Raw genomic sequence first — 19,822 nt, forward strand, 5'->3', positions numbered from 1 at the left:
AAACATTAAAAGCTTCCCTAAACAGGGCTGCCTTCAGATGTCTTCTAAAAGTCTGGTAGTTACTTTTCTCTTTGACATCTGGTGGGAGGGCGTTCCACAGGGCGGGCGCCACTACCGAGAAGGCCCTTTGCCTGGTTCCCTGTAACTTGGCTTCTCACAGCGAGGGAACCACCAGAAGGCCCTCAGTGCTGGACCTCAGTGTCCGGGCAGAACAATGGGGGTGGAGACGCTCCTTCAGGTATACTGGACTGAGGCCGTTTAGGGCTTTAAAGGTCAGCATCAACACTTTAAATTGTGCTCTGAAACATACTGGGAGCCAATGTAGGTCTTTCAAGACCAGTGTTATTTAGTCTCGGCAGCCGCTCCCAGTTAATAATCAGCCACCAGGGAAGTGATGCCTTCTTTCCACTTCTGTAGCCAGAAGTGCTGCCAGGCTCTGCTAAGCCCCACCGAATTATCATGGGTTCTTGGCAGTTCGGTTTTTGGTGCTTTGCGCAAGTGCCACAGTTTTTGACCATCTTCTGTGTTTGTGCATTCATGCCAGGGCAGTAGCGGATGCCCTCTCCTCTTTCGAAGGCAGACCATTTTCTACTGTTAGTTCCATCTTATCATTCCATCTTATCATTGAGGGAACTTGATGCCCGTGGACAGGCCATTCTGCACTTGTGGTTTCTTTCAGTACAGACATTGCCTCATCTCTGTCTGCTTTCTTCCAATTGGTTTGCGGGTGCAAGAGATGTTATAACATCATGCGCAGCTTTTCTTCTAAAATCTTTCTCCTCTTTGGCAGTTTGTCCTTCTACACAGCAAATTGTCTGGAGGGACGGCTTTCCCAGGCTTGTATGTTACTTTTAAATTGTACCATTGAAAAGTTACGTTTGTGCTCTGTAGAGTCAGTGGAGCAGAGGCTAGACGTTACTCTAGGATGCTTTTCGGGATTTGTGGTCAGTGTCTGCAGTTACAAAACGTCCACAGAAGTACTGATGGAAGGGAAGGAATGGAAAGGAGATTGTAAGCCGCTTTGAGACTCCTGAAGGGGAGTGAAAGGCGGGATATCAAATCCAAACTCTTCTTCTTCTTCTTCTTCTGATGAAGCTTCTGACACCCAGAACAAATAGCAATTAGTTCATTTTCCATTTGGCCCAGATTCTCCTGAGGATCCCCGCGGGGGGGGGGGGGGCTTCCTGTGGTAGCGCTGTCCCAACTGCTTCTTGTGAGGCGCCTACCTGCAGTGTTAATTCTTTATTTTAACCATAATATTTCAGTTTTGTTTCTTGGGCAATGGCTTCTTTCATGTTCGAAAGTGTCATCTTGACACTGTTGTCCCAGTACCATTCACTGCTTTGTTCCTTTTGTTCTGTTAAGGGGACTGTAGTTTTTGTGCACCTCAGAATGAACTTTGATAGGCATGACACCATCCCGAACATAGTTCCTAGTTCTTTTAGGGATTTTGGTCTCATAGCTGTATTATGGCTTCGAGTTTGTTTGGGTCTGGCTCCCTTTTCAAGAATGTGACCAAATTACCTTATTTGCTCTTGATCATGGCCACTGGGCCCATCACCTCCTGGCAAATAGAAGGGGAAGAAATGGAGGCAGTGATAGATTTTACTTTCTTGGGCTCCATGATCACTACAGATGGTGACAGCAGCCACGAAATTAAAAGACGCCTGCTTCTTGGGAGAAAAGCAATGACAAACCTAGACAGCATCTTTAAAAGCAGAGACATCACCTTGCCGACAAAGGTCCGTATGGTTAAAGCTATGGTTTTCCCAGTAGTGATGTATGGAAGTGAGAGCTGGACCACAAAGAAGGCTGAACGCCGAAGAATTGATGTTTTTGAATTCTGGTGCTGGAGGAGACTCTTGAGAGTCCCATGGACTGCAAGAAGATCAAACCTATCCATTCTGAAGGAAACCAGCCCTGAGTGCTCACTGGAAGGACAGATCCTGAAGCTGAGGCTCCAATACTTTGGCCACCTCATGAGAAGAGAAGACTCCCTGGAAAAGACCCTGATGTTGGGAAAGATGGAGGGCACAAGGAGAAGGGGACGACAGAGGACAAGATGGTTGAACAGTGTTCTCGACGCTACCAACATGAGTTTGACCAAACTGCGGGAGGCAGTGGAAGACAGGAGTGCCTGGCGTGCTCTGGTCCATGGGGTCACAAAGAGTCGGACACGACTAAATGACTAAACAACAACAACACAGTCTGCAGTTTGCAGTGGTTTAATGGCGTCAGTAGTTCTATTATGACCAAAGAGTCCTAAATGGCAACTCAACTTCTGACATGTCTTCATCTTTCATGTTTCTGGATATTCTCCTTTCCTTTCAGTTTTTGCATTAAACAGCTTTTGATTTCAGCTGGTGATAAAGCAGATAGCCTGTGCTTTATTATTAAGAGTTATTACAATTGTCTGTCACTCTGGAAAGTTAAGCAATGAATGGTAGGGATGAAGGCGGCTCTTAATGTGGGGCGCACAAAGGCACTGATTTCTGTTCTGCCCCAAAATAAAGTTCAATTTTGTCCCAGTTTCATGTGTATATATTTCTATCTCTATAGAATATTTTAGACATTTTTCTCCGCAGCCCATGTCTAATGAACAGCTTTGATTTTGATTAAATATCTGTGACAATCGTTGTTCAGTGTAAGCATTTATTTTATTTCTCTTCAAAACTTGGGTCCTGCCTCTCATTTTCCATTAGTCATTTATATACAATAAAGCAACAAGCCTTTGGACACTACATTAGGCCTCATCAAAATTTCAAAAGATGTAAGAGCGTTGGATAAATTAGCAGCCATTTTATGCTGTTCAAAACTTTGAATTTTACTATTTTTGGATAAATGAAGCTGCACACTGGGTGCTTTTGTGTCTCAAAACGGGTAGAGATTCGAGAAATAAATCTGGATAATTCACTATGGCAGGGTTGGAGGACTTATAGATTCATAGAATCATAGAGTTGGAAGGAACCCTGTGAATCATAATCCAACCCTCTGCAATGCAGGAATCTTCTTCTTCTTCTTCGGCGATCACTCGTAGCTGAGTAAGATTGTCTTCCATAAACACGGTTTTAACAATGAGTCCGTAAGTGACTATGGAGGCCAGTTCTGGACCCACACATCCATCCACAGTGGAGACATTTGTTCCCGAGCGGGAGTTGATCATGGTGTGGATTTGCCGAGTGTGCCTTCCTCTTAGCACATTTCTCCCTTGTGTCCTGAGTTCGAGGGTCTTCAAAGCCCATGACACCTTTGGTAAAGGCTGTTCTCCAACTGGAGCGCTCGCAGGCCAGTGTTTCCCAGTTGTCGGTGTTTATACTACATTTTTTTAGATTTGCCTTGAGTGAGTCTTTAAACCTCTTTTGTTGACCACCAGCATTACACTTTCCATTTTTAAGTTCGGAATAGAGTAGTTGCTTTGGAAGACGATCATCAGGCATCCGCACAACATGACCAGTCCAACGAAGTTGATGTTGAAGAATCATTGCTTCAACACTGGTGATCTTTGCTTCATCCAGTACACTGATATTAGTTCGCCTATTTTCCCAAGTGATGTGTAAGATTTTTCTGAGACACCGTTGATGGAATCTTTCGAGAAGTTGGAGATGGCGTTTGGAAGTGGTCCATGTTTCACAAGCATACAGTGAGGTTGGCAGTACAATAGCTTTGTCAACAAGCATTTTGGTTTCCCTGCAAATGTCCCGGTCCTCAAACACTCTGCACTTCAATCGGGAGAAAGCTGCACTTGCAGAGCTCAGGCGATGCTGAATTTCAGCATCAATGTTGACCTTTGTGGAAAGATAACTGCCTAGGTAGGAGAAGTGATCAACATTTTACATTACACGATTGAGTTGGATTTGTGGTGCTACAGAGCGGTTATTTTGTACTTGTTGGTGCAGCACTTTGGGTTTTTGGATGTTGAGTGAAGGCCAAGCTTTTTGTAAGCTTCTGCAAAGATATTTAGGATGGTTTGGAGGTCATCCTCTGAGCATGCACACACTGGAGCCAGTGTGGTGTAGTGGTTAAGAGCGGTAGACTCATAATCTGATGAACCAGTCTCCTCTCCTCCACATGCAGCTGTTGGGTGACCTCGGGCTAGTCACACTTCTTTGAAGTCTCTCAGCCCCACTCACCTCACAGAGTGTTTGTTGTGGGGGAGGAAGGGAAAGGAGAATGTTAGCCGCTTTGAGACTCCTTCGGGTAGTGATAAAGTGGGATATCAAATCCAAACTCTTCTTCTACTAATACATTGTCATCGTTCTGCTCCCCTGGGTTTCACTGGACTAGAACTCTCACCATCCCCAACCATTGGTCGTGCTGGTTTTTGCTGATGGGACTTGGGAGTCCAGCAATATCTATTGGGTCACAGACTCCCCAGCCCTGAAGTATAAGATTGGATTTCAAAATGTCATCCTTTCCCAACTAATTAGAGGGCACAACAAAACATATGCCAATGGAAGGGCACCCAGAGAATTCAGCATATGTTAATTACCATACTTGCCCTGTGCTCTAACAATAGTCTATCACATTGGGTGTCAACCAGTGTGCCGGGCAGTGGCGTAGCGTGGGGGGTGCAAGGGGGGCCGGCCGCACCAGGCGCAACATCTGGGGGGGGGCGCTCGCACTCGCAGCTCTCTGCCCCTACCTGGCTCACTCACTCTCTCTCACTGCAGTGCTGGCTGTGCGAATCCGATCCGAGCCGCCGGGTCGCCGCCCACTGTGGAGGGGAGGGTGCCAGGCGTGCGGTGCGGTGCGGAGAGAGAGCGAGGGACTATCTGGGGGAGGGACAGTGCAGCGGGGGGGGGTGCAAATTACTTGCCCCGGGTTAGGGGGCGCAAATTACTTGCCTTGCCCCGGGTGCTGACAACCCACGCTACGCCACTGGTGCCGGGACACCCTGGGGAGACGAGAAACACTTCAGGGGAGCCGGGGAGCTTTCATTAACTTGAAGCCCATATCTTTCTGAAGAACATTCAGGGCAGCTGGCGGGGGCAGAACAGGGAGGAACGAGGGAATCCCCAATTATGCACGTCATGTAACAGAACCTCAGTGGAAGTGGCTCCCAAAAAAAAGAATGTGGGTGGTCAAGGGAGCCATGGACTTAAAAAGGTTGGAAACCACTGCTCTATCAGAGCTCATCCCTACTTGAAAAATTTCAAGCATTTTTGTTTAACCTGAGCCATTCTGAAAGCAGGCAGTCTGTACCCATCTGGTCAAAGATCTAGGGAGATCTGTTTAAGTTACTGGTACTCACTGCAATTAGAATGGCAGCATATTATACAGCTGTATCTGGCATAGCCGTTCCTCCTTGAAGCAAACTTTGCAGATGTGTTTAATTTTGCTATGGCGGTTTTTATTTCCAGACATAGTGAGGCCCGAGGCAATACCCTTCAGTCTGACCATGCGCCCCATTGAACTCAGTAGGACTTACTTCTGAGTAGACATGGAATGCATCATGAAAACCTTTTGAGAAATTATTGAAGAGTGATAGCAAGAAGACTGAGAATGTAAGTACGTTTTTCATTTTTATTATGAAGATCCTGCCCAGCTTGGTATTAAATCCAACTCCAAACTAAATAGTAGCTAGTGACTGGGACTGGGACAATTTTTGCCTCTGTAAAAGACTAAGATTGCAAAGCTATACATTTTTAAATAAAGGAGAAACAGCAAAGAGAACAAGAAGACAACAAAGAAGAAAAAATAGGCTGCCTTGGGAATTTTAAAGAAGCCGTGATGTTCCCAGCAGCCGTAATTGCAGCAGTAAGGAGGAAGCAGAGAAAGGGATGCCCTGGAGGGATGAGGTTTCGCTGCTTGAGAAGGTACGGACTGTTCCTAGACGTTTCCAGGACGTATGCTGAGCAGCCACAGATCTATTTGCATATCTGTTTGTGCGCCTGCAGACACAGACTTTTACCTCCGATTTACCACAAAGATTAGAATGATCCAGTTGCCTGACAATTTAAGTGGAACAGCAATTACTACACCTTTCTCTAATTCATTTACATCACGGGTAAGCAACCTAAGGCCCGGGGGCCGGATCCAGCCCAAACGCCTTCTAAATCCAGCCCGCAGATGGTCTGGGAATCAGAGTGTTTTTACATGAACAGAATGTATGCTTTTATTTCAAATGCATCTCTGGGTTATTTGTGGGGGCATAAGAATTCATTCATTATTTTTCAAAATAAAGGCCGCACCCCACAAGGTCTGAGTGACAGTGGACCAGCCCCCTGCTGAAAAAGTTTGCTGACCCTTGATTTATATTTATATCCTGTTTCTAAGCCCAGACTGATTCACAAAGTGGTTTAACATTGAAAGACCCCACTAAAGGTTTTGTATAATGGGAACCGTTATCTTGAATCAGCCAGATTGTACAGTGCACACAGCTCCAAAGGGTTGTTTTTGTTTTGTTTGCTTCAAGAGATGGTTTTGGCAGCAGTTTGATCTGCTTGTCTGGCTATTGTTTTACTCTGGTGACCTATCAAAGGCCAAGGATATGTTCTGCAGTTAATCTCTCTAACCAGAACACAAAATTTGTATTGTCTTCCTCAAGGAATTGTACGTGGCTCTATCCCCCGCAGCTTCCCATTTCCAAGTTCAACTTTCTCACACATCCTGTATATTTCTAGGGAGCCTTTTGAGAACAACCAACTGCTTTGCTATTATTTCCCAATGCCTGCCTTTTTGGTTCACCATAAATTATGCAATATGCTCCTAATATTGTTCTCCACTTCTCGGTTCCCCAACCATTAGATTTCAGAAGCAGCCTTGGTTTTCTTATGAGACCAAAGTGTTGGGAGATTTGCACATGTAGTGTTGCTGAAGAGGCTCTGTGGGTTGGGAGTTTGAGCATGATGTTCAAGTGACTCTGCTCCTCCCTGCAAAACTATCAATAGACAGTATCTTTGAGGCTTTCAAGCAACTACCTTGAGATACGGGTCCTTCCATAGATACATCATACCCAAATACTCCATTTCCCAAGGATCCACAAGGTGAATGTTATCATCTCTGCTTGTGATCATTCTGGCCAGGAATGATGAATCTGTGGCCCTCCATGTATTCCTGATGACAGGCCATGGTAGATGAGGTCGATGGGAGTCGTCCGTCCCCCCAAAAAAAACCCCTGCATGGCCACAGGTTCTCCACCCCAGCTTTAACCAGTAAAAGGGCCACCAGCTTGCTTTTTGCCCTGTGCCAGAAGGAAGAACGGGGGGGTGGAGGTCAGGATAGGAAACGTTGGCTGCTTAGATGGAGCTTCCTCCTCTTTCCCTTGCTCAAGGGTTGGGGGAACCAAAAGTGCAGATTTTGGGGACACCTGGTGAGAGGAAAGGAAGACATTCCATTGCACAAGAACAGCACACAGAGTGTTGGATGCAACCCACAGTTCCTTCTGTGAACTTCCATAAATGTATCTTAGGATCCAAGTCACAACAATTAATGCTTGGGCCAAGATAAACACACACAAAAATGAGTTAATCACAATCTGCAGGGAACATGAGGTTCTTGACAAGTGGTTCCCTGCAATGAACAGGTAACTCCTAGGAGAAGACAGTTCTTGTTTATAAGTAAATAAAAGTGCGTGGAACAGGTCTCAGTGTTTCGATTTCTGGGAATGGAGTTGAGAGACGACCTAACCTGGGGAGAGAACAGCAAAGACCTGGTGAAGAGAGCACAGCAGAGGTTATATTTTCTGAGAATCCTCCGGAAAAACAATCTCTCAAAGGACCTGTTGATGGCATTCTACCATTGCACTGTGGAGAGCGTACTAACTTATGGTCTGTGCGTGTGGTTTGGGAGCTGCACGGCTAGGGAAAAAACAATGCTATCCAGGGTTGTAAAGACTGCAGAGAGAATTATTGGGTGCACTCTTCCCACCTTAGATCAAAACTATGCTGCCAGGTGCCATAAGAAAGCGGCAGAGATAGCATATGATAGTACGCACCCCGGAAATGATCTCTTTCAGCTTCTGCCTTCTGGAAGAAGGTATAGGGTTATAAAGGCCAGGACTCGCCGCCTGAAAAACAGTTTCTACGCCAATGCAATTCTGGTTCTAAACGCAGCATAAGGGGTCTCTGTAGTATAGTGTATTTTAAAATGGGGTTTTAGAGTTTTTTATGGGTTTTTGAATGTTTTATGTAGTTTTTATGTAGTTTTATGTAGTTTTTATGTAGTTTTATGTAGTTTTGTGGTAGTTTTATGTCGTTTTTCAATTTCATTGTTCCGCAAGGGACAATGACAATAAAGATATCATATCGTATCGTCATGCTGAGCTGTTGGAAATGGCTTCCTGTTGATCCCATATTCTGTCCTTATGCTTTAAACAAGAGGTCTCCTGGTTCTTCAGGACTAGCCACCGCTATTTTCAGAGTCCATCTGTCTGCTGGTGTGTTTTTGTTTTCATAAAGGCTGAACCCTGAAAGCGTGACTCTCTCCCTCTCCCTCTCTCACATGCACACACACTTTTCTGCATTCCTGACAGGTAGGAATCAAAATTCATGATAATCCACACAACATGAAATTCAATCAGGCAACAAAAAGCAAAGCTTCACATGAAAGATTACAATTTATTTCTAAATTTATTGAGCAGCTCTTCAAGGGGGGGGGGGAATACAGAACTGATACAATGTAGGTTTTTTGGTGAGCTTTCAGGCCACCAAAATTCCAATTCAGTTTATTTTTAGGAATTATGCTTCCAGGCTGTCTAAAACACAGCCACTCTTTATACATTTATGCACATATTCAGTATTTTGTTCTTAAATCCCAAGACGGTGTTAAAATTCTTACGGAAGTTAACAGCACTAAGAAATTTAAACAGCCTAAGACGAGACTGTCTGGCCCTGCAAGTTTCATAAGTAGATTCTCTCTCTGTATAATATATCTATTTGTGTGCATTTACTTGTACAGATAGAAACACTTTAGTCTTAATTTTATACATCATATTGATTGTTTAAAAGCACTTAAGGAGCCTAAATTGAAGTTCAAAAGAAAACTTAACTGTTATGAATAAACAGACCGTCAACACACAAAAGCGAGGTCCTTTAACACAGGACAGGTTGGCATAGGGAACCTACGGCCCGTCAGATGTTTTGGTCTACAACTCCAATCCTCCCGAGTCTAACAAGTGACAAATCTCTGCTCTAGACAAGCCTGTTTACATGGGAAAAAATAATGCTTAAAATACTACTTCACTTTCCAACTAGAACATAGCAATTAGCTTCCATTTTGAGACGTTCATCAGTACTAGTTTTGAACTATCAAAGACATCCCGGATACAATCCAACACACACTCAACCCATTCTTAACTCTGTGTTGAATTGTGGCCTCTTCTATGGGTCTGTTTGGATGATGAACACAACACCCCCGTCTTATTTCGAAGTGCCGCAAGATCAGCAACATTCCTTAGGATTGTACATCAATCCACTCCTCCTTGCAGCCCTGGAAGGTAATGCCCCAAATCCCTTAGGTCTCCTTCACTTCAGACTTTGGAATGCATGTAGTAGCGTAAATATTTTGGTAGGGAAAATCCCACCTTCGATTACCTGAGGAATTGCTCTGTCCAGATACTACTTTCTACCCACCGACTGGATAGGAAAGGGACCAGTTTCGTGGCCACTCCAGTATCGCCACGTGTGGAAGGGGCTAAGCAAAAGAGCTAACTTGAGGTTACAGCCAGTGAGCTATCACAGACAACTTTTTCTGTAAGGTGACAAGCATATATTATGAAAATAATCTCATTGCTTGTCTATAACAAATTCTACGTTAAGACATAACAGAATGCTTTGCCTTTCCTGTCTGGCTTCAGAACCAGATTCTCGGACGTGACGGTGGGGAAGCTATTCATAGCACCAAAAAGCCACAAACAGCAGAAGAGACAGCACTAATAGAATGAAAGCAGAAGTAATAACAAATCACTAGGTTACATGAAAGGTGGCTAGGAACCAGAGAGGACACATGGTAAAAACATACAGGTGTGAAATCAATTAAAACAAAATATTCTACAGCCTTCATTTAAGATTTGCACTATTATCAATGGCAGATGTGGTGTTTGTCTGTTTTTAAAAAGCTCTTCTTCTGTGTATCCAAGTTCAGTTGAATACAAATGGTTAAGAACCATAACGATCCTAAAAGAGAAGGAAATGAAAAGAAATGAACAGGTGCTCTCTCTTAGAAGGAAGCAAAAATACAAATTGCATGAACTATTATATCTGAAACATCGCAAATCGAAATCTCTACCCATTTATTTTGTAATTTAATGTTTAACAAATGGCCCGTATAATGGATTTTGAAAATTAAGATTCAGCTTGTTTTTAAAGAACTGCTGATTTATGTCGTCTTCTAGTACATTAGCTCCTGATACTGGTGATAAGCCAGAGAAGCAAGCTTGAGAAGGAAAAGAATGGGACTTCCCAGTTGCTTGCTGTAGAAAAATCTCCCTGTGGACATGGAACTCTGTGCATTTATGGGGTCAACTTACATTCCTACTGGCAGAAGTCTTCTGGACCTTAATAGATCTGAATTGTTAAAGTCTGCATCTATATTTTATTTTTATTTATTTTGTCCACTTATTTATTAAATTTGTATACCACCATTCATCCTTAGATCTCAGGGCTGTTCACAATATAAAAATACAATAGAAAAACCACAAAATACGTAATAAAATTAAGAACAGCAGCAAACAAATAATCCCCACCTCCCACAATGATTAACAGGGTGCAAAAACTCCCCATCTCTTGTAAAAAAAAAAATGCAGTAGTGTAAGAGCTGTACTCTATTCATGTAACAAGAGTTATATACTGCTTAATCAAACCTCTAAGTGATGTAAATAAAATATTCATAAGAAAATATATGTCTTACGGACATAAAACATACAACTACGAAAGTAAATGGACTGAAATTTACTCCCCCCCACCCCCACTCCATTGTGAAAGCACTTAAAATATGGCCAACTGTATGTTCCATGAATAGATCTACACAATTGTTTTACCTAAAGGGATCCAGCCTTGTTATGGAAGTGACAGAATTAAACCATCAGAGTTTACACCAGAAGCACGCTCCAACGTCTCACATACAGGTATGTCTGCTACCGACAGAAAACTATATAAAACCTGCATTTCAAATTTGAAAATGTCCCTTTTGTGTAAGTTTACTAACCTGTATAGAAGTCATGACTCCATTTGCCAGAACAGAAAGCCTTCCAGCCACAGATTTCACCCCTTGTTTAAACTGAGCCATATCAGGAGCAGTGGGCAAGACGTGTGAAATATTGTAACTGCCTAAGAATAGAGTGAGAAATAAATTTTGTGGTTATGCAAAAAAAAAGATGAATTCAGGTCTCCTCAGTTAATTTTATTAGACAAATCATTTCAACGTGATTAAAACAACTATCTAAAATCTATGGAACCAAAAGACTAGGGTGCATAATTGTGTTTGTTTCGAAAGAAGGTTTATGGCTGTGACAAACATGGCAAAACATGCTCCAAAGTGGTTCCAATATTTACAATCTGAACAGGACTCAAAATTCAGAAACATTGTTCTAAGTTTGTCTGTTACCCCTTCTTCTTAAACAATTTTGGAGATGCCCGATAACCTGGAAAGGACGCTCAGCAGAAATGTGTAAGTACGTTGGTGAACTCATCTATCTATCTTTAATGTACCAAAATACCAAACAGTAGTTTGGGTTTGCTATCAATGACTTCTGTAGTTTTACCATTAGATGGTAAAAAGCTGGTTTTGCACTGCAATGTTAATATTTTGGGGGAATTCCTGAGTTTCATTTTCAGAAACAAAGATGCTATTTAAAAGGTTACTTAAAAGAAAGTACAACTCTGAACCTGAACATTGCACATAAAAATAATTTAGCAGGAAGTCCCCTCTTTGATTTATAGGAAAATAAGTTCCAGTGAGACTGGGGGAAAGAGCAGAGAATTTTTTAGTTTATTTTCTGCATCTGTCTGTCTCAAGAGACCATGGAGGGTGCCTCCACATGTGAATTTAAGTGGCTGCATTGGCAGCACTGAAGAAATCTCCCTGGGGCCGAAGTCTGAGCAGTGTGTTTGGAGGTCCAGGGCTGCCTGGCTGATGCGATCCAAAGGAAAGCACAGCAATACAATGTGGCACCAGCTTGGCTGCAGGAATTACTGGGGAAGTTTACTCCTTAGTCAATTTTTTCTCCATTCAAAGATCATAGAATCATAGAATCATAGAGTTGGAAGAGACCACAAGGGCCATCGAGTCCAACCCCCTGCCAAGCAGAAAACACCATCAGAGCACTCCTGACATATGGTTGTCAAGCCTCTGCTTAAAGACCTCCAAAGAAGGAGACTCCACCACACTCCTTGGCAGCAAATTCCACTGTCGAACAGCTCTTACTGTCAGGAAGTTCTTCCTAACGTTGAGGTGGAATCTTCTTTCTTGTAGTTTGGATCCATTGCTCCGTGTCCGCTTCTCTGGAGCAGCAGAGAACAACCTTTCTCCCTCCTCTATGTGACATCCTTTTATATATTTGAACATGGCTATCATATCCCCCCTTAACCTCCTCTTCTCCAGGCTAAACATGCCCAGCTCCCTTAGCCGTTCCTCATAAGGCATCGTTTCCAGGCCTTTGACCATTTTGGTTGCCCTCCTCTGGACACGTTCCAGTTTGTCAGTGTCCTTCTTGAACTGTGGTGCCCAGAACTGGACACAGTACTCCAGGTGAGGTCTGACCAGAGCAGAATACAGTGGCACTATTACTTCCCTTGATCTAGATGCTATACTCCTATTGATGCAGCCCAGAATTGCATTGGCTTTTTAGCTGCCGCGTCACACTGTTGGCTCATGTCAAGTTTGTGGTCAACCAAGACTCCTAGATCCTTTTCACATGTACTGCTCTCAAGCCAGGTGTCACCCATCTTGTATTTGTGCCTCTCATTTTTTTTGCCCAAGTGCAATACTTTACATTTCTCCCTCTTAAAGTTCATCTTGTTTGTTTTGGCCCAGTTCTCTAATCTGTCAAGATGCTCTGTAAGGCAGCAGTTTAGGATCAGAGTTTTCCTTCTAGAGGAACGACCTTGCCTCTCACTTCCCTCTACAGCACATACAAAAAACGTCTTCTTGACAGCTGTACCCACTGTTGGTCTCATCCGCTCCATCTGTCTTCACATGCAGAGGAAGTCCCTAACTGACTGAGGGTTTGAGACCCATCGGCTCCCCTCACCTGCTTTAGTTGGCCAGTCAGAACCGTCTCCTGGGTTGTGGCTGCTGTTGCCTGCTGACAGCTTCTAGGAGCCACAGGAGAGAGCTGAGTGCAGGGTGGGGACCAAAGTTGGACAATCTACCCCTGAAGGCGCATGGTGTGTCCCCCACCAGAGGTACTACCCCTTCTTGAACACCCCACACACCCATTTTCCAGCATCAAAATGAAGAGGGGGAATTGAAAGCAAGGGGGGCTAGCCTTTCGCAGTCACATTGATAGTCACATGGCCACATGCCAGCTGTAAGTGTGGCCAAAGTATATGCATGCTCACCCACATGCATACACAGAGGCACATAGCAGGCACTCTCTCACACACATGATCAATATTTCTAGCCATTCCCATTCCAGCTATTAGATGGGTGAAAATACTGCCTTTTGCAATGGATCCAAACTACAAGAAAGAAGATTCCACCTAAACATCAGGAAGAACTTCCTGACAGTAAGAGCTGTTTGACAGTGGAATTTGCTGCCAAGGAGTGTGGTGGAGTCTCCTTCTTTGGAGGTCTTTAAGCAGAGGCTTGACAACCAATGCTAGCTCCAATGTTAGCACTGCAGTGCTTATAACTACGCTAAAAGATAAATTATTCTTCTGCCTGCTCTTTTGAGAGAATCTCTGAAGTGGAATTCAAGAAGACCCCTAAAAGTAGAAGAACCTTATCTCCTGATCTAGAGATAAAGCACCTCATCTGCTCTCTAGAGATCCCGAATGCTGTGGAGGCCATTGGTGGGCCTCTTCCTGTGTGACTCAACAAGACAGATGCGGCCAGTGGATTAGTTTCCCCCTTTGATCTACCGTGAGAGTTGCATTCTACAAAGTTGAATGCAGTGGTACCTCGGGTTAAGTACTTAATTTGTTCCAGAGGTCCGTTCTTAACCTGAAACTGTTCTTAACCTGAAGCACCACTTCAGCTAATGGGGCCTCCTGCTGCTGCCGCACCGCTGGAGCACAATTTCTGTTCTCATCCTGAAGCAAAGTTCTTAACCTGAGGTAGTATTTCAGGGTTAGCAGTGTCTGTAACCTGAAGCGTCTGTAACCTGAGGTACCACTGTAATGAATAAATCTTTAGGCTTAAACTCAAATGCTGGTACCTAAATAGCAGGAAAAAATCAGAGTTGCCTCCACATGATAAATTGTGTAGAAACACCTGGTACACTTTCATAACATTAAAGATGTCAGTGATTTCAAATATCTAAACCTGACATGATCATGTTTTGTGTAAAAGGTACTGCGAAATTTCGTAAAGAACATATACAGTTGAAAATTCTGTTAACTGTAAAACACTATGGATCAATCACTGTTTGCAAAGTTGCCTAGGTTTCATTATATTGTGTTTTTAAAATTATTCGTTTTCTCTTGTAGTGAACTGCTACAAGACAGCAGTTAAGCTCCTTGCTCAGTTTCAGCACGTAGTGCGTGTCACGTTACCAGTCTCTAATGGCTCCCCAGTATTAAATAGCAGGCACTTTAGATTATCCAGTTGCAAGCTTCCTGGTGCAGATATGCACAAAGAGAATTAGACCCTATCAACCTACTATAATCAAGTTTCATGACAATCATTGGTATCTAAAAGGATTTATATAGGACTGTGGACCAGAACCCAGTGCATACAAAGGTCTTGCTTGTAGCTTTTTTAGCTGTAAATCCAAAGAAGACCCTTTTTGAAAGGCACAACAAAGTCCTTTAGCTGTAAGAGCCACTGTGGTGATAATTTGATAGAAAGTTTTCATTAAATATTAACTCTTTAATATCTTTTTTGGTGTGCTTTGATAGGAATACCTTTCAATACATAAAACACAAACTCTGTGAGAAACAGAGAACTGGGGTGGCGGAGCTTCATGCTCCGGCACTGGGGGGCGGAGAGCAGGTGGGGGCATGGCTGACGCGCATCCTGGGGCGGGGCACACCACCCACAGGGGCAGGGCGCCCAGCACGGGGGGGGGGGCAGCCGCAATGACACCCTGCTGGGATCACACGGCCAGGGGCAGTGCACTCCCCCCCCCCACTCCTCTTCCTCCACCAGTGGGGGGGCATCAGGCTCCAGCCCATAGTAACATGAGGTTCTAAAATTCAGCCCCCATAAGGATCAATTACAGTACTGGTTGCATCTGGACATGATGATACAATAAAAATCAATATTTAATGGGAATGATCCTAGGTGAATCTTACACTCAGGTGCTCCTACTCTCCCCTCACTTCTTCCAGTGTAGCTGTGAGGAGATTGGCAGCTTTCACTGATTAACGGCACTTTAAAATTGAGAAGACTGGCCGCTTTCACTTCCATTTTTTATTAACGGCAGTTTAGAATTGCACCCGAACCCAGAAGTGTGGTTAATCTGGGCTATGGTTGTTGGAAGAAGTGAGGTTCATCATCCATGGGTTGAAACTGGCTTGTTTCAAATGACATGGTTATCTTTCAGACAAAAGCCTAGTAACTTAAGCATATACAAACACACATTACAGTGGTACCTCGGGTTACATACGCTTCAGGTTACAGACTCCACTAACCCAGAAATATTACCTCAGCTTAAGAACTTTGCTTCAGGTTGAGAACAGAAATCACGCAACAGCGGTGCAGCGGCAGTGGGAGGCCCCATTAGCTAAAGTGGTGCTTCAGGTTAAGAACGGACCTCCGGAACGAAGTAAGTTCTTAACCCGAGGTACCACTGTATATATATTATTTCCAGCCAGCATCTTCACACATAAAGCAAGCAGTAAAACAGACACAATTATTTTGAGGCTAGCTTGATCCATTTCGGTATTTTACTAAGGACCAATTAACACAGCCCCAAATGCAGCCTGAAAGAGCCCTGTGGGATTAAAACAAGGCCCGCTGTTCCAGTCCGACAGTGGACAACAAGATATCCCTGGGAAGTCTCCAAGTAGGACCTGAGTGTAACAGCCCTCTCCTCAGCTGCAATTCACAGCAACCAGTACCATTTGACTGACCACGCAAGTAGATCTAAAGCACAGTACAGCTAGGATCTCCCCAATACATGGAAACTGGATACAGAATTACAGGCAGGGCATTCCGAGTTAAAAAGGAAGGCCTCTGTAGTATTAAATCCCACCCAAGTACTTGCTGGTTTTAATTTCATGTATTCAACACAACCCATTTGTTTAGATAGTAGTGAACTATATCGACTTCAAGAAACAGGTGCCGTTAACAGTAGCAGGGGCGACTGTTAGGTGAGAAAGCAGGGGCACCTGCTCAGGACAGGAGCAAAAAACAGGTCTCAAAATATATAAACAGGCCAATATTAGGATTGCTCATGAAGTATATTCGACCAAGGACTTATTTTCCAGGATGTATGAGGATAGCAGTATGTTCCATAACTAAAACAACACTGACAGTATGCCGATCAACAGGACACTGTACACAATTCAAAACAGCAAAAATGTTCATCATTTTCCTCTCCTACCTGATGGTTGTTTCTTCTGTTCTTCAAACAAATCGGCTGAACTTATAGCAGAGTTTCCTGAAAGTCTCTCTAACCGAACTCTAGCTTCATACTACGAAAGAGTTAAGAAGATTTCAAAAATGATAATAAACTTACACATGCTTCACATCTAGGTGAGATTATTTCAGCTGTTGCTATGAAGCTGAATATCCTGGTAAAGCCAGTATTTTATTAACTCCGGTTCTTAATTCACTTCCTAGTTGCAAGTATTAAACATCACATCCCAAAACACGTTTCATGGTATCATGAATTGTAAATAAATGAATCATTTTTCTCCACATAGCTTATCAAATATGCTTGAGGTCATTGATTTTTTCTCCTCCAAATATGCAAAGCCACTCAAGGTACAGGTTACTAGGAGAAAAATGGCTCATATGCCATTGAGTTGACATCCAAACAGATGCAATTTTCTAAACTGGTTTGGAAGTTTCAATTTATTTGTTTTTTTGAGGGAGGAGAACATCATCACTCTAATTTCTCTCAAATCACAATTATTTCCACAAGAAAAATTTGCTTCTAGCAATGTGATGTTTCCAAACGCCCCACAAACTGGTTATCATAAAGGTTTTGCAATTAGTGCAATTTAATTTGCACTTACGTCAGCATGGTCTTGTTTTCCAAAGTACATATCTGATGAAATAGCTTTTACGTTGCCAAATTTCTTCTGGGCTTCATCTGTGCTTGCAGGAGGTTCAAACTCGGCTTTACGGCGAGACGAAGGCCTAAAAGAACATTGTTCCACATGGTTATATCTGAGAGGATATTGCTTATCTACTTGATGGTGTTAATAGATTTATACTTTTTGTAGTTTTAGCTATTTCATTAGAGCAGCAATTTTAACAACTGTGGCTTCCATCTGCATGGGGGGGAGGGTAGATCTCAAAACAAAACCCTACATATAAACACATCCACGTACTGGTATTTACTGGTAAATAAAGTAGAAAGTTTATAACCAGAGTAAGATTAAGTAGAACTTTCAGAAACCTATTGCTAAAAGTTAGTCGAAAAGCTTAATACATAAATAGCAATAATGAAGTCAAGCAGAAGTATGCAATATCGCTTTGCTGGAGAATTTTGGTATGGCAATGGTGGTAATTCCAGAAACTGTACATTATGATGCTGGAAAACTAGGTCTGGCCTTAGCATCACTTCTTGGCATGCCAGAGTGTAGTCAACAGCACTGGCTGAGAAACTGACATGTCAGGTCAGAGCACCTAGGGGCAAGCACCATCCACTTTCATTTTATAATACATGGCAAATATTTACTGAATTAATTGTTCTGAGCCTGGTACAAAACTACCCAACACCCATTCAAAAAATATGGCAAGACTTTTTAGAGTAATCAAATGAAACTTTATTATCCAGCATGACACAAATTTGTTGGTTGTTTACTGTTGGAACAATTTTTTTCTCAACTGTATCTAACATAATTTGAAAATAAATAAAAACTTCATTTCAAAAATTGTACAGTGTCACCTAGTTTATTTCAACTGGTTAGATTTTATAAATATTTAATGTGGAACAGGATGCACATAAAAGACATGAATTAACCCAGCTATGTTAGCAACCCAATCATTTTATGTACACAAACATTAGTAAAAAAAAACCTGTTTTCACAAAACGTCTGCTGGGTTCCTTGTTTATCACTTTTATCTACAAACATCAAAAATGTAAGGATCACACTTCCCTGATTTCCTCTTTCTTCCATTATATATTGATATCAATAAATGGAGAGGATTGAAAATGCGCTGCTTAACTGCAACTTTAACCACCATTAAGACACAGACTAATAGATTTGGAAAACCTCTCTTCACATACAGAAACCACAGAAAAGCCCATGAGCCCTAGAGTATTAAGCAAGAATCCTTAGTCTAAAACTTAACATTCCACCTTTTAAAACCTAAGACATGATGGGCTGCTGTTTATAATTTTTACAAAATCCCCTCCTGTTCTGGATTTTATATACAATTTTGCTGGCTATTTCTTTATGAGAATACTTTTAGAGGTTTTCACCTATTTAGCTGCTTTGTCAATGAATTTCTCATGAGCTCATAACACATACAGAGACCAAAGAAAAAAGGAGTAGCAAATGCTAATCAGTAATATTGCTATATTATATATTAATGCAGCCTGTGCACAGAAAGAAAGGTTTTAACATAGCCACAAGCAGATCACTGTATTCAGTATTTGTCTACTCATAGAATTTCCCACCTGAATATCTTAGATACAAGTGAATATCTTAGATATCTGTTTTGCCTCTGTGGTTAAATGGCAGGAGAATTTTATTTGGTTTGCATTTTTAAATAAACTGACCTAATTCACAACTCCTAGATTAATACATGGACCAGAACATAATTATCCTTCAGATTTAGAATTTCTCCAAATCTGACATGTAATTCTTGTCTGGAAAATGTAGAATAATGGAAGGGAGCATGAGGGTCATTTAGTCCAACCCCCTGCAAGGCAGGAATCTCTTTGCCCAGCGTGGAGCTTGAACCCACAACTCTGAGATTAAGAGTCTCACGCTTTACCGACTGAGCTTTCCCAGATGAAAAATGCATTTTTTAAAACTCAAGTTTCAGAATAAATTAGAAAAGCATATGCTGAGAGAAAATACAACTGTATTTTTAAAATATGATGTTAAATATGACTTTTTCATATCCATTTTTTAAAAATGAGCAGACTGTTGCAAAAACAGGATGGAACAGACATCTAAACACATGCCAAATGGACAGAGGCTGGAAGCAAACTGATCTTATAATCCCTATTTGAGGCTTCCGGTTCCGGTCTGCCTTAATGGAGGCAGCACCCACAACAGCAGAAGATTGTTGGCGAAGAAAAAACAATGATGATTGAGGGTAATTATCCTTGCAAGTTACCCCCAAGGACAGGGAGGCTTCACTCACAGTTTTTACCTGGCTCTCGCTCTGAGTGCAAAAGCACTTCGCTGCCAGTAACCCACCTACGCTGCCATTAAGAAGCAGAGGTTCTCCTGTTAACCAGAGCTTAATTTGGACTTTATTATCTACGGACTGAACTGATTAATGCTAAAAGGACTTGGAATTTAATTTAACTGGAAGTATAATTGCTCATTTATCTTGAGCCGAACGGAGGGATGAAAAGAATCTGCAAACT

The 19,822-nt window shown here is 42.4% G+C and overlaps 1 protein-coding gene across 8 annotated transcripts in view; it reads right to left on the reverse strand.

The window, feature by feature from the left end:
* Positions 1 to 8,540: 8,540 nt before the first annotated feature.
* The window catches only part of ARFGAP3 (ARF GTPase activating protein 3), a 35,808-nt gene continuing 24,526 nt past the window's right edge, over positions 8,541 to 19,822 (reverse strand). For all 8 annotated transcript variants that reach the window (XM_083440812.1, XM_083440818.1, XM_083440816.1 and 5 more), the window contains 4 exons: positions 17,286 to 17,409; positions 16,649 to 16,739; positions 11,146 to 11,267; positions 8,541 to 10,115 (listed from right to left, as the gene is read on the reverse strand). In XM_083440812.1, coding sequence (XP_083296938.1) covers positions 10,098 to 10,115; positions 11,146 to 11,267; positions 16,649 to 16,739; positions 17,286 to 17,409 — 355 coding nt within the window. In that variant the 3' untranslated portion in view covers positions 8,541 to 10,097. The remainder of the gene's footprint in view (positions 10,116 to 11,145; positions 11,268 to 16,648; positions 16,740 to 17,285; positions 17,410 to 19,822) is intronic.

This window comes from Podarcis tiliguerta, assembly GCF_965153285.1.
Source record: "Podarcis tiliguerta genome assembly, chromosome: 5".
NCBI lineage: Eukaryota > Metazoa > Chordata > Lepidosauria > Squamata > Lacertidae > Podarcis > Podarcis tiliguerta.